The following is a 16,391-nucleotide window of genomic DNA, read 5'->3' on the forward strand; positions in this document are numbered from 1 at the left end:
GTTTTAATGCTACTTTAATTACTTTAATGCATTTCATGTTGTTTAATCAGTTTATCTAAGAAGATGTAAGAACAACATAAATCAGTAAAGGTATATATTGCTTTTAAGTTGCATACACAGTAAATTTTCAATTAACAATTCACCCTGGAATGTATTGTGAAGGGTTTTTGATAGCTTCATATTTATTAAGTTAACCTCTTCACGGGTTCCTTCACTGCAACACTACAGCATGACCTCATTTATGTGTTTTTACAGCACTTTTGATAATGAATAAAGTGCAGTTGTAACCAATCAGACTGTATAACAGACTACTATTTAATTCACACCCTTGACAATGATAAAGGAAAAAAAATTGATAAAATAAAATATACAAGTACTGAGTACTATTTTATGCTCAAAAGTTTTCTTTAATGCACTGGCACAATCAAACATTTCACAAATTTTTTTTCTCAGAAAAATTAAGAACACTCATGTTATCAGTACTTTTTTACTCCTCCCTTGGTCATTGTAGCAGCATTGCCTTCTGTAGTGTTGTATGAGGTTATGGAACTTGGGGAGGGGATCCTCAACAGCCAATGTATGGTTTCCTGGCAGAGAGAACAAGGACTTTTCAGCATTTTTGAGCATAAAATATACCTCAGTACATGTATTTTATTCTGTACTTTATACAGTCTTTGTTCATCTTTATGAAGGGTCTGAATAAAAAGGAGTCTATATTGATTTTTTTTTTTTTACATTGAATGCAATGCATTTTCTTGTATCCTCATTTGAGAAATGTCTCTGAAACAATTAATCACGAAAGGTCATTTTTAATTCTTGGTAGTAATACTGTATAACATTGAGGTGGTAGGAACCTGTATATGTAGGAAAATATATATATTTATATGAATTAAGAGAATGTTGAACATTTGACAGTGAACAGAGCAGTGCAGGAAGTAAGCAATGTCTATACTAATTCAAAACTTAACACTAAAACTGAAATAATAACATAGAATCCAGAAAGTGAACTAGTACTTAATATTTTACAGTGATATGATGGCCAAAACTAGTAATCCTATTAGAAGGACTTACTCCCCTACAGCTGGTCATAATAGAATTAGTAGTATTATTATGTGATAGGGAGTTTGTTATGGTATTTTTAATTTGATCAAAGATGTGTAAATATATTTTTCTTATTTTTGAATTTATGGACATTTTGGAGGAAGTGCATCTCTCTCCATCCCTCCCATCCTATAGTCTCTCTCACTCTACATATATTATATGTATGGTCATGGTGATGGGCCGCATGACCACACCCATTGTGCATTATTTTACAATAACAGGTCAGCCGCCTGTGGTTTTTACCACTTACTTTTATCTTGCTTGATTTTTATAAACTTAGCTGAAATAGAAATATTCTTTCATTGCCGTTTAGGAATATTGTTTTAGCGTTGTCGAGCAAAATTCTGGTTGATAGAATTGATAGAACAATGATTTTATCGGGAAAAAGTAGTTCCTTTGTTTTTATACCATAGCCTACAATTATTACAAAGTTTGGTTATTTTTGTCATTTCATTATTTTACAAAATTGCATGAAACCATACCTCAGTCTTGTTTTTAAAAAATAGTTTGTTCATGCAATGTAGACATGCCACAATGTAATGAATAACACAAGATTAAATTGTTGCCATCTTGTGTAATTTGCTCTAATGCTTCATTCGCTATAGACTACAATGCATGAAGTGGCTGAAACATTTTAGAAACCAGCCAAAAATGACATATTGTTTACAAATGCTCAGAAATATCACCATCACATTATGTTTAAAATCATTGAATTATTTATTGAGTTATACATGCAGTTGAGGCCAAAAGTTTACATACGCCTAGGCTAAAGACATTCAAACTCAATTTTTCACAACTCCACACATTTCATGTTACCATACATTTCCTGTGTTAAGTCAATCTACTTTATTTCCATAAGAGGTCATTTCAAAATAATGGCTAAGAGACAGATTTGTTTCAGCTTTTATGTACTATATCAGATTTTCAGTGGGTCAAAAGTTTACATACACTTTGTTAGTATTTGGTGGCATTGCCTTTTAATTGCTTAACTTGAATCAAACGCTTGGGGTAGCCTTCCACAAGCTTCTCACACTTCTTTGACAGAATTTTTGCCCATTCCTCCTGACAGAACTGATGTATCTCAGTCAGGTTTGTGGGGCTCCTTGCTGGGACACGCTTTTTCAGTTCAGTACACAAATTTTCTATGGGATTCAGGGTCAGGGCTTTGTGATGGCCACTCCAATACTTTCACTTTGTTGTCTATAAGCCATTTTGTTACAACTTTGGAGGTATGCTTAGGATCATTGTCCTGCTGGAAGACCCAGTTGTGACCAAGTTTTAACCTTCTAGCTGATGTCTTGCAGTGTTGCTTCAGTATAGTCTAGATAATCCTCCTTTCTCATGATGCCATCTATTTTCTGAAATGCACCAGTCCGTTACAGCAAAACACCCCCTTGCTTCACAGTTAGGATGGTGTTCTTCGGATTAAAATCCTCACCCTTTTTCATTAATACATAGCGCTGAACAAGTATGTAAACGTTTGACCCACTGAATATCTGATATAGTACATAAAAGCTGAAATAAATCTGTCTCTTAGCTATTATTTTGAAATTACCTCTTATGGAATTAAAGTAGATTCCTAAATTGACTGAACACAAGAAATGTATGGTAACATGAAATGTGTGTGTGGTGTGGGGATGGCTGGTTTAAGCAGCCACACCTGCCCTGGGTCAAGCTAATTAGACCTGGCCAATTAGATAATTGGATAATTGGCTGGGCTAATTGGACCCGGGAACAGGGGTGGCTGCACCTGTGCGTAATCGGTGCGCACAGGTTAAATCTGCCATCCTCACCCACACAAAGAAGAGCCTCTGTCATGACAGTGTTAACATCTGCTCTTTGGCTGTACCATCTTGCCAACCTCGTGAATAAACGTGGACTGTTTAAACGTCATCTCCCTGTGTCTCTGTGCTGGAGGGCCCCTTGGAAAGCCACTTCGGTGGCCTGTGGCAGGCTTGTTTGCCAGTGTGGAGTTGTGAAAAATTGAGTTTAAATGTCTTTAGCCTAGGTGTATGTAAACCTTTGGCCTCAACTGTACGTATAATACTAGAATTATAGGATAGGCTACTGGCACTAGCTTATCAATTGAAGTTGAATTCAGTGTTGTTGTTAATTGTGAAACTGGGCATTGACAAAGGGAGGGGTTGGATAGCAGAGCTGGAGGTGGGTCAGGGGTTTTTGATGTTTTGGATGATTTTGTAGGCCATTGATTTTATAACTATTAAAAGGCTGATGTGTCCCATTATATAAGGCCAGGCGAACACTACAGAATATCACAACTGATCTTGGCATCATAGACAAATTTTAAAGATCAGAGTGACAAGGGCACATCACAAGCCTGATTAGAAGCATTGTTGCTTGCGAGGGGGTCAGCACGCTCCTGTTAATAGTTTTCCCGTTCTTCTGATCCAAGCCAGATGTTTGATATTTTCATTATTGCTCTTGTAGTGTGACAGGTACAACGAGGTGATTTGTCATAATGGCTATTGAGCCACAAACTCACAATCAATGTACAGGGCTAAGCTAAAATAAGAATAGTTATAGGGTGAATTCAGGTCATCTGGGACATCAGGTAATGTGGGACAGCTAAGCTTTGATATGTTTATTTCCTGCTCTGTGAAGAGCCAATCAAAAATAATTGTTACTAAATTCTTGCAGTGAAACCACATAATAAAAGTCACATGATTTCATGTATGTGATGTCATAACATTAGTCAGGGCAAGCTTCATATTTGAAGGTCATCCAGCAAAATACGTGGTAAGGGCAATGACATAAGCTTTTGCTTGGATTAATGTTAAAGTGGCAATCTCGAAGATATCCGTTTCGTTCTCTTTGGCGGTACCAATGGCAAGAAGCGGTCATTGCAGGTGTGTTTTTGGACCTCACTTCCCAACTTCCAAAAAGTGTCGCCTGTGTGTGACATCAGTCAGCTGGCACCTGGGCCACGGTAACTACAACACTTAGCCTACTATTTACTGAATAAAAAATGGTTGTTATAAAAGTAACATTATGTACATATTAATTGTCTGACATTAGGCTAACTTAAGCTGTCTTTACACTGCCGAGCCAGGTTAAAATGCTGTAGCAGACCTGGGGTAGAATTAGTGATGATCAATTTCCACAGACGTTCTTTATCCACCTTTTGCCCGGTATGAACATGTTTACACTGCAGAGAAGAATCCGCGGGATTCGCTGTGGCTCGTGCAATCATGTATCTCGTGCACAATAAACATTGTCTTTCTCGTGAATGATTGTTGTGTGATATTTTTGAAACAACTGTCTTGCAAAATTTTACCCCTGGTGTTTCTGGTTTTGCGAGCTAAACTGTTCGAGAATAAAGCTGAGCTGGGTGTTAAATTAGCAATCAGAACAAGAAGAATAAAACAAAAAACAAAGGAGATTTCATCAAAAAAGAGCATCAAGGCTGAAGGAACATATGGGGAAGCGTAATAAAATAATAACAACACTAATCCATACTGCCGTATTTTTTTATTTAGTTTTCTTTGGCTTGACATCTTTACAAAGAAATCAGACTCTGCGCCACCTATACCCCAGGGGTAATGCTCTGTGTAAAGACTGCTTTATTCCAATCATCATAATATGTTGATGAACTTGATGGCAATGTAAATAACGGTAACGTTAAGGCCAGTTCAGATCAATGATTCGCAACGAGACGAAACGGTTTTAGGATGTTGCAGATAAAATTGCAGGGGTGTGAACTGGTTAGTAGCAGAGCCGTTGCCTGCCCTGGGGTCTCAAAAGACCCACCTTGTCAAATCTCCAAGTGCAGTTTAGAACGTTTACAATCAGACGTCTTGGAATTTTGCAGGTTGCATCCAGTCTCGTTGCGAATCATTGATCTGAACTGTCCTTTAGTTAGCTACGTTGTAACGCTGCAACAAGGTAGCATTGCATTCGAGAGACTGTTTGCGAGGTCGCTACCATTCAGTAGCGTTAGCTAGCGTTTTTTCTAATTGTTAGCTGACATTAGATTATGTTAATTACATTAGCTAGCTGGCTAACGCAACGTTACCTGATATGAGAGATGGCTGCTGACTGTGCACAACGTTGTCTAAACTAATGTTGCCTTTCTTGACATGGTCCGGTAGCTAGTGTTAGCTGTGCAAATAACTATGTAATTTAGTAACGTTACATTGTCATCAAATGTAATATGAAATCTACATCAACAAATAATATGACCTCTCATGTTACACAAAATCTTTTTAGGGTTCCATAACCCCCTCCCTTTCTCTGTTATTGCAACGCTGGCAGACACCGGAAAAAACAGTACGCCGCTCACACACAAGTGAGTTGAAGAGTGAGCCTGTTGCATTAGCTTCGCCTACCCTCTCTGGCGGACAAACCACTGATGGGTGATGGAAAACGCGTCACTAACTGTGCGCCGCTTGTTATTTTTTCCCAGGAATGTCGCCACAGACACCCAGTTCTTTAATCATAAATTATAATAATAATAACAATATAAATTACTATAATAATAGGCTCAATCACCATTGTATTACTTAATTCAGCGATATATAGTGACTTAACAGACATTTTTTTAAATGAAAATCTTCGAGATTGCCACTTTAAGGTTCTAAATCTGTCCTGCACAATACACTGCACCTAATTATGATGTAAGTATTCAGATGAGATATTTGTGAAATAAAATAACTTAAAAAGTGGTCAATATTATGCATAGAATTTTTTCATTCAGCCATTTTTTATTTGTCCCACATTAACAAACATAGTCAGCAGATGCGGGACGGCATGTTTCTGGTAAACATGCTGTCACAAACACTGTGGTGTCCTGAAATGGTGGGGGATATGTATAAAATGTGCTGTAATTTCAAAATGGTGAAACCAAATTGTATAAAAATGCACTTGAATAAAAGTGGATCTGCCCTTTAACTACATGTGAATTGTTTGATTATAAATCTATAGTTTTGGTGGAGTACAGAGCCAAAACAAGAAAGAATGTTTTTGTGCCATTATGGAGCTCACTATTTTTTGTTTACAGCATATAAAACTGAATAATCGAAGGGTCAGAGGAAGAAAGCCAGTACATTTTAAGAATAAATAGCACAGAATGACAGATAAGGATATGAGTTCATCTGTTTGAGTGTGATAATTTATTTGCATATTGTTTTTTCATAATATTTATCATGGGCCTGATTCTGACTGTGGAGATAAGCTCTGTTTCTGCTAAAAGGTCTTGGGCACTTCTCATTTATTTTTAAGCTGCTGTGCATCTATAATTTGATTTGCCAAATCTCAAATGTGACCGGTCAGTTGTTATGCACACTAAACATTATGTGTTTTTATAGGAAGGTTAAAAGAATGTGCATATTCTGAATAACCATTGGCCAGCAGATTCTCAGTCCAAATTATTTTATGTGATCATTGTTTTTCTCCTCACTTTTGCAATTTTGGTTTACAGCCTGAGTGTTCTTTTTAAACAATCAATACACCTTTTACATCATAATTTGAGAAAAATACACTGAAAATGTGACATAGTGGTTCAGTTGTACTGGTTCTCACGGGCGCATCTGTTATGTGACATCTGACATTTTGAATTAAAAACCTGGTTTTGCTTTAATCTTTTTCTGATTGTTTTACAAAAGCCAAGGCATTGTGTGCAAATACTATGTGAAAAAGTAATGCGATGGCACCAGTAATGTCTGACTACAACATTACAGCAGATTGAGATAATTCTGTTGGATCTTACTTCAGTCAAAAAAAAAAAAAAAAACTCATCAGAACTGGGGACATATTCCACCTGTATTGGACTTCATTGGCAACCTGTTAAATTTATGAGCTATTTAAACATTTTCTGTTTACTTTTAAGGCTTTAAATATGCTTTACACTTGTATTTCAGCGATCTGCCCTCTCCTTTCATTTCTGTATCATCTCTTTGATGACAGGGTACAGGACATCTTACTATACCTAGAACAGTCAAAAGTACTGCAGGTGGTAGAATGTTCTCTAATCAAGCTTTTATTAAACACATTGCCCCCTCTTACCAGGGCTCAGGCACTCACTGAGTCTTCCAGACTGAGCTTAAATTATATATCTATTAAGAATATCCTTTAGTTGAGGGATGTGGTGTGGAGTGTAGTCTCTTGTCATCGAACCCCTGGCTGACTGTGCCACCCTTGCAGTCGCCACATCACACCATACCCCACAACTCCTACTATTAATAATTTAATATAGAGAAGTACCAAATAGGGGTTGCTTAAATGTTGGGTAACACTTAAGGTCACATGAATGGCCATTGACTAATGTAGCTGTTAATATGAATTAATGAAATACAAATACATTAATTCAGCATGAAATTTAGTTAGTAGTTAATAAATACATTAACTAATATAGCCTATTAGTTACATGATTATTTATACATTAGCAAAACATAGGATAAACCTAAAATGGTAAATGGACTGCATTTATATAGCATTTTTATCCAAAGCGCTTTACAATTGATGCCTCTCATTCACCCATTCACACACACCAACGGTGAAAGGCTGCCATGCAAGGTACCAATCAGCTCATTGGGAGCAATTAGGGGTTAGGTGTCTTGTTCAGGGACACGTCGACACACCCAGGGTGGGGGATCGAACCGGCAACCCTCCGACTGCCAGACAATCGCTCTTACCTCCTGAGCTATGTCGCCCCACAGACTTCATATATAGTAGCATGTTCTAAATCCTCTCATTTTAGTTAAGTTTATTTGTAAGTATATTTGTTGTACAGTATACAGAATATTTTTCATACATTAATATTGCTTTGTGTGCATTTTTTCTAAGAATCCTCAATCTATATCAAAGCACAATTCAGACTACATTGGAACAATGCTAATGGAGATACAATGATTTATGACAGGAGTGACTTTGGCCTATTATTTTGGCCTTTTGGGGAAATGTACATTAATATGGTTTTACATTTTCTGAATTTTCTTACTGTTATTCTTAGGAGATGCACAGTCATATGAGAACAAAATAGTTGCAAAGTGATTGAGGGTGAAGAGGTCATAGAAGATGCTGAAGGACCAGGCATCTAAAGGCTGTTAATTTATTGTATTACTGGTGGCTTGTGGGGTGACTACAAATGTACTGTCGTGTCTAGGAATCGACAGAATTCAAAGTCCAATCTCTAATTTGTAGAAAACAACTTCACGAGGTAAAGGTCACCACAGCAGCAAGCTCTTCAGAAAAGTCAGACTTTATTCGCACAGGTGCACAAAGCCGGATCAACTCTGCAGAATTGAACCTCGATTGTCAGTTTTACATCCATTTTATACACTGTGCTCAACATAACTCCTCCTAAAACATTCCTTAAAACATCACCTGACCTTCTTGGCACCACAATGATTTCCTGTTCTTAGGTGATAACATCATTGTGGAATTTTTACCCCAACTTTTCCTGAAAAATATTAGTCTCTGTTCTGTAATTTTCCATTAAGAATACAAGTCATAGATTGCTGTAATTTTCCATTCTATTCAGGTTACATAGGGGTCGCTGTAAAATATTAGTCTTCTAGCACATATTTATTAGCAGTTGATCAGTTTGAAAATATAAGTGTATGGCTAAAATTTGATTAATGTTCTCTGCTAATGTTTTTAGGCCTTCTGCATTCTCTTGCTTCTTCTCTACAGTTGATACTGTGGTTTCTTGCGTTTCCATAAGCTCAGCTGCAACCAGTGATACAGGTTTATTGGATTACATATTGATTACATGAGTAAATAGTCATACAGGTGATGTATTTTTAGCATGGAGCATCGAGAGTTTGGAGAAACCAGTTTGATCAACATTGATGGGAATACCCTAACTTTGACATGTGATGTCATCACAATCATGGGAAATCCCAAAATTTTCCTACAGTACCTTTGCTGTGCAATAAATGAACAGGTCAGTAGTAAACCATCACATTACATTTCATTATAGGCATTTAGCAGACGCTCTTATCCAGAGCAACGTACACATAGCATTCATTTAGCATTTACATTGCATCCATTTATACAGCTGGATATATTACTGAAGCAATGCAGGTTAAGTGCCTTGCTCAAGGGTACAACAGCAATGTTCTGGGGATACCCGGGAATTGAACCTGTGATCTTTAGGTTACAGACCAGTTCCTTACCCATTAGACTACACTGCTGTAAGTAGTAGACAAAAATATTTATGATGTATATTTATTTCATATCCTCCCCTGGCTGCTTTGTTTCTGTTCTTGAGTTAAATGGTAAATGGACTGCATTTATATAGCGCTTTTATCCAAAGCGCTTTACAATTGATGCCTCTCATTCACCAGAGCAGTTAGGGGTTAGGTGTCTTGCTCAAGGACACTTCGACATGCCTAGGGCAGGGTTTGAACCGGCAACCCTCCGACCGCCAGACAATCGGTCTTACCTCCTGAGCTATGTCGCTCTGAAAAATATGAGTTCCTTCCTCTTTGTTGCACTCCAGCTTCTGTTCCTCCCCCTATCATTTCCTGTCCAGGCTTTAATATCAATAGCACGCAACGCTGTGTGCATTTTCTTTCATTCTTACACACCTCCCTCGCCTCTTAACTGCAACACAATGGATTGGATTGTAATCATTCCTTTGTATCTATGTGCAGGTAAGGTTTCTAATAACTAAGTCATGTTTTATAGTTATTACCATTACTGAATTTTTAACTTTACTTATTATTACTACTTATTGTATGTAGCTGTGCTTAATATTTTCAGAACATCTGAAAGCCTAACATGCTAAACAAATTACCATCAACTTACCAAAGTGAAGTTGATGGTAATTTGTCTGTATGTGCGTATATACCTCCTGAGCTATGTCGCCCCAGTTAATTAGTTAACAATTAACAAATACTGTACATTAACTGTTTTTTAATCCCAAAATGAATTGGCATGAACTAATGTAGTTCTTAACATGAATTAATGATGTAAATATACATTAACAAAGCTGTAGATATTACCGTTTCAGTAGTTAGTAGTTCACAACTACATTAGTTAATGCCATTTCATGTGACCTTATTGTAAAGTGCCCTGGTGCCATTAAGGTTGACAAAAAATTACCCTTATACAAATAATTGAAAAATTGAGCGTTGATAAGAATTAATACACGTTTCAGCCATTTTCTAATTTCATTGAATATTATTTCATTTACATTCTGCCTCCAACTCTCTCTTTAGCACTCCACCAATTATTTAGGAAGTACAGTATGCTTCAGACTGCTAACTAGCAAAATTTGCACAGTGTGAAAGTGTAAAGGCATTCTCATTGCAACAAATTTTCAATGTGTGGAAAAAGTAATGCAATCTTTTTTTTTTTTTACAGCATTCTTTGCCTTGGCGAGGAGTCAGAAGCCAACTGGTATTTTCTATTTTCTCCATCAGTGCTGTGGTGTTACATTTTGCCATGTAGTCTACTGAGCATATTAACTTTAGTGATCATTCTTATCCAGTACTGAAAGGGGTGTTTAGAGCTCTATTTTCTGGCTGTCGCTCTGCCAAAGTGGTATCTCCGTCATGGATTTTGACATGCCTGAGTGCGTTTGATAATTTGGTGACTTGCCATGCATGGAAGAGGGAGGAGGTGCAGGCCAAGTCACCAATTATCAAACTCACTCAGGCATGTCAAAATCCATGACGGAGATACCACTTTGGTAGAGGTTGGAGGTGTGCAGGCCAAGAAGTGCACTGCAATTTTGGTGTCAGCATAATCTGTGATTTGCACCTGCACCTGCTCAGACTAGTTCTCTGGCACAAGTCACAGCCCAGCATATGGCGAGTTGCTAATTTTGGGGCTTTCCTAAGCAATACACACATGATCATAACCTATTCATTTGCTAATCAACCAGTTTTGTGGATCATATGCTGTCCAATTTGACTTTTATCTAAATCCCCCATAAAAAATGCATACTTTGCATTTTGTGTTCATTGTATTTTTTCTTTTTTGTTAATTCCTGCATTATTTTCTGCATGTATATGTTCTTATATTGAACTGGGCCCTGGGGGTACTGTATTCCATTCTTTTTCTTCCATCCATCAGTAATTAGAATAGTGGCAACAATTTTTTTCATTTTAATTATGTGCCTCGTTAAAATGACAGCAACATGCAAGCTACATGCAACTTGCATCTCCCACACAAGAAAGTCAGATTCCTCTTCGAAGAAGCTTCTTCTCATCAGTACATCCTAGTTTTCCATTGCATTGGTAGACTTCTGAAATTGGCAGTACACCTAGGTGTTTTATGGGTATTTTATGGGAAAAGAGGTCATTTAAATGTGTATGATTGAATCCACCTGCAACAGACCCACTGATAATACATTCAGCCAAATCCAGCCCATGTACCCTCTGCGCTGTGTTCTGTGAACCATGTGCTCCTTGTCTCGAGTCCCAAAAACATAAAAATTCAGTGGCCATGCCCAGTAAGCCAATGGGCGGTGCCATTGACTGCGCCCGTACGCTGTGCGCCATTGATCCTGGGAAATAGAACCCTTAATGTCAGTCATACATTAAAAGATTGTTGTTTGCTTAAGATGCGTGATGTGAAATAGTAGCCTACGCCAAACATTGTCCCAGAATATATTTACAACAACAACAGCTGTTGATATGTGTGATATACAGTGAGCTTCATAATGTCAAAGACATATTTTTTTCTTGATTTGGCTCTGTACTCCACAGTTTTAGATTTGTAATGAAACAATTAACATGGTGTTAAAGTGCACATTCTCTGTTTGTATTTAAGGGTATTTTATACATTTCGGTTTCACCATGTAGAAAAACATAGTCCCCCAGTTGTTTCATTACAAATCTAAAATTGTGGAGTACAGAGCCAAATCAAGGAAAAAAAATATGTCTTTGTCCCAAACATTATGGAGCTTACTGTATACCTGGTTGATTCAATCATCTGTCCGATGGTCTGGCTTTCAAACAAACAGAAGTGCTTTTTTTTGGCCATTCATGGAAACAGACTCACCAAGTCCTAGATAAAGTCATAGCATGAAATATCTCCTAGTGATGTTCATTGTTTCCTCAATTTTTTAAATCTTTATGAATGATTATGATGCATTTAAATGTCATTTTGATTTGGGCTTGGAAAAGGCTTTGAGTTAGAATATTAACAGACCTTTCTGTACCTGTTTTTAGAAAATAAAAAATGTACAACCCTTCCAAAAACCTGGCTCTCATATTCTGTGTTACTGTTCCCTGTCTTTGAGAGTATTTTGACAATGTCATTTTCTCTTTCAGTGACCATGTGTCCTGAGTTCAACCAGGTGTTTTCTGGGGATACATTAGTGCTGACCTGCTCAGGGTCAGGCCAGCTGAAATGGTTCTTCAATACCAACCTCATTAAAGACCAAATGCGTGAAACCTGGACCATTAATGTCATCTCCAAAAATGATTCTGGCTCATATCAATGTGAGAGGAATGGCGAAAAAAGTGCTCCTAAAGATGTCACAGTTTTGGGTAAATATAGTGACCAATGAAATTTTACTTATTCCACTGTGGCTCAAATAGAAAATGGACAAATGTCAAGTCTAGCTTTTGTTGTGGCTACTATGAGATTTTCTGCGACACAGCCCTCTAGTTGTGTGACTGCACTGTACTTGGCATTAAAACTACCATCCGTATCACAGACTAAATGTGTTGCTTGGGGACGACTCATCCCTTCTTATCTGAAACTCACTTGGTAAATCATTCACAAGAATTTTCAAGTCCAATTTGTTATTTTCTCGATTAATTTCTCTCTCTCTCCTTCTGTCTGTCTCTGTCTCTGTCTATCTCAATTTCTCTTTTTCTCCTTTCTGCCTCTCCCAGATTATCTACCTGTTGCCTCTCTCTCCATAAAGTCTGGTAGGGCAGTGATTAATAGGGGGGACCCTGTGGTTTTGGAGCTCCACGTCGACACAGGGCTGCTGGACTGGCGCTGTCGAGTATTCAAGGGGGGGAAGGTGAAGAAGATTCGTTTTGATAAAACTCTGATGACTTCTGATAAAAAGGATGTGCAGTTTCATGCAAAAACCCTGGAGGCCAATGAATCCCCAGCCATCTTCTGGTGTCAACATAAGACAGAAATGAAAAGGAGCAACCCTATTACTATCAAGACCACAGGTATTTACAGTGCAGCAGTATAAACCTATACTCTATTATTGTATATTTGTCACACTGAATGGTTTCTGATCTATAGACAAAATGTAATATTAGTCAAAGGGAAAGGGAGTAAACACAAAACATATTTTTATAAAAGTATTTTTTTCATTTATTTAACAAAATAAGTTATCAAACACCCAATAATAGAGGAAATATGCAATAATAGAGGAAATCAGGAAGGGGGAAAATACTTTTTAATGGCCCTATATCTTGAGTGTTTGTACACACAAAGATTTACAGTTCTCTACTTTTCCTCTCTCTGCCCTCTCTTTCTCTCTCTCCCCTCTGTTCCCCCTCGCTCCCTCCCTCAGGTCAGATGGTAATGTTGGAGACCCCTCCTGAGCCTGCAATTCTGGGGAAACCGCTGACTATACAGTGCCGTGTATGGGGAGAACCCGACATAAGTAGGGCTGTTTTCCTTAAAAATGGCGTGGAAAAACAAAATAAAAAGAACTCTTCTCTCACCATCGACAGTGTAACAATTGAAGATCAGGGAAATTATTCATGCACAGCAACCTATAAATTCAAGGAAAATACCAGCAAAATCCCAAATACTGTCACCTCTGACTTTCAGGAACTCCTTGTCAAAGGTATACAGCTCTGTATGTGTCTCACAGTCACATCCGTTTGTGTTCCTTTGCTTGAATGCTTGCCTCTGTATAAATGGATAAATGTATGTGAGAAAGGGTGCTTATGTGTTTATGTGCTGGTATCTTTCTCGCTGTAGCACAACCTCCAGAGGCAGTCTACATAAGAAGTGGAACCAATTTGAAGTGTTCCTGTCCAAAATGCTCTAAGCCACACGGCTACCGGTGGTACAAACAGAAGCAAGGGCAAATGGAAATTGAAGACCTGGAAGACATCAATTTCTCTTCCAGTGAAGGGAGGTCTTACTGGTGTAAAGCAGTATGGAATGATAGAGTCTCAGCACCAAGTGCGCGATTTAGTGAGTACTCATTTTCTTTTCAACATAAACATCCTTCGTCCATGCCAAACCCATCGCTAGTATGTGCAGCCAAATGCACAAATTGGTCTCATCTGACCATCAAACACAGTCCCTATCAAGTCCAGTGCTGTTTAGCAAATTCCACATTATAATTTTTTTTGATTTCTCTCAATAGAGATTTTTTTTTTGTCTGGAAACCCCTCAATTGGCTTGAGGTGGAGTCTGATGGTGGATTTTTAAATATTTGGACAATTCCAAGGGTCCTGACTGACAAGAGCCCTCAAAAAATATTACAACATAGGATTGGTGGTGGGGCCCAATGTGAGATCTTTTCATGGGGCCCAAAATCTCTGGTGGTGCCCCTGGTGTTGCCTCATTTTTATATCCCACTGAAACAGAAAGCCATTGGAGGCAGTACAGTTTCGCATGTTACAGATTTAGTTTTGGTAGATCTTATTTAAAATAATTATTTGAGGTATGAATAACTGTGACCCATCTATTTGGAAACAATAGTATTCCATGTTCAATGGCATCGTTTTTTCTGAGCAATTGTATTTGTATAAAAGAATGTAATTTTTTTATAAAAGTATAATGTTGTCTCTGAAGTCTAATTCTCTCGTTCTCTCTCTCTCTCTCTTTCTCTCTCTTGTTCTCTTGTTCTCTCTCTCTCTCTCTCTCTCCTTCCCGGCCTCCCTTAGGTCCGAATCAGGATTCCTCAGATCCGGAGTCGAAGCCTGCCCCTGTGATACTGATCGTGATATTATTTGTCTGCGTCATTCTTATGGTTTCATGTTGTGTAATTGCAGTATTTTATATGAAGAAAAGACGGTCAAGTAAGTGTGTTTATCCCTCTTTTATTCTATTTGGCATTGTCAATAGGGTTCAGTTCATCTGGTATGACCATTATCACTGTGTTGCCTAGTAAAATATCCAAAAACTCCAAAGTTTTTAGTTATATACCTCAGAGGTAGATCAAGGGTTTCTTCCACTCATCTGGCATGACTTAATCAATTAACTGTAACAATAAAGAATAAATGTAGGAGGAGGCTAATGCATTTTATAATCAGCAGAGCCTACTGGTATGTCTGTGTGATCCACACATGTATGTGTGTTCCCTCTCACCACTGAAGGGTAATTCTTTCCTTTTTGCAGGTGCTGCCTTCCGGGAGGACGGAGGGTATGAGGAAGTCGGACAGAGGAAAGCAACAGACAACATCATGATGCAAGAGAAAAAGAAAGAGGGTGAATATGAGGCCCTGAAACAATCTGAGAAAGAGGGGGAGTACCACACTTTAGGGGCCGAGGGGGGGAAAGGAACAGAAGCTGGTTATGAGGCTCTGAAGAGATCCAAAATGGACGAGAAAGAGGGGGAGTACCAGACTTTAGGGGCCGAGGGGGGGAATGGAGCAGAGGGTGGTTATGAGGCTCTGAAGAGAGCCAAAATGGACGAGAAAGAGGGGGAGTACCAGACTTTAGGGGCTGAGGGGGGTAAAGGAGCAGAGGGTGGTTATGAGACTCTGAAGAGAGCCAAAATGGATGAGAAAGAGGGGGAGTACCAGACTTTAGGGGCCGAGGGGGGGAAAGGTGGAGAAGAGATCTTAAAGAAAAATAATGATTAAGACATAAGAAGCTGGATACGGAGATGTAGGAGAAGGAGGAAGAATAAACAGACAAGTGAGGAGAAAAGGAAGTAAACCTAAAATATTTCACAGAAAATCTAGCAGTCAAAATGAGAACTCACATAGTCAAAATGATCAAATGTGTTGCTAAAAAAAATGTTTCTTAGTTGGCCTGTCAAAAAGTAATTCCCTCTTTCAATACAGTAAATGTATAATTTACCATTTTTGCACAGTCCATAATTCCAGTGTATATCTTCAGGTACTGCTTTAGGAGTTTCAAAATACTTTAGTTGTAGTGTAGTGTCTGCTCCAGCCCTTGGCATTTGGAATTTTATGTGCAGGCCCAAAAACTGAATTTTACCTTCCTGCAACTCAAACAGAGTGCATATGAGTCCAACTGGGACCAAATGTACTCAGTAAGATTTAACATTTAACATAGATTTAACATTGAATATTTTACTGTATATATAAACAAGATAGAACTGTTAGTACAACAAGAATATTAGTAGCCCTGTCATCATTTGCTCCTTGGATTAGAGGCTGCATTCTAAGGCTCATATGTCATTTAAAATTTTCATA

General features: G+C 38.1%; 1 protein-coding gene across 1 annotated transcript; it reads left to right on the forward strand.

Annotated features, from left to right (window-relative positions):
- Positions 1–9,551: 9,551 nt before the first annotated feature.
- LOC135248555 (Fc receptor-like protein 5) lies at positions 9,552–15,812 on the forward strand. The gene is made up of 8 exons (XM_064323334.1): positions 9,552–9,716; positions 10,429–10,464; positions 12,345–12,563; positions 12,915–13,208; positions 13,559–13,837; positions 13,975–14,193; positions 14,892–15,026; positions 15,346–15,812. Exons 1-8 carry the CDS (start codon positions 9,677–9,679, stop codon positions 15,810–15,812), a joined length of 1,689 nt encoding a protein of 562 aa, XP_064179404.1. The 5' UTR covers positions 9,552–9,676.
- Positions 15,813–16,391: the final 579 nt, after the last annotated feature.

Source organism: Anguilla rostrata, chromosome 2 (assembly GCF_018555375.3).
Source record: "Anguilla rostrata isolate EN2019 chromosome 2, ASM1855537v3, whole genome shotgun sequence".
Lineage (NCBI taxonomy): Eukaryota > Metazoa > Chordata > Actinopteri > Anguilliformes > Anguillidae > Anguilla > Anguilla rostrata.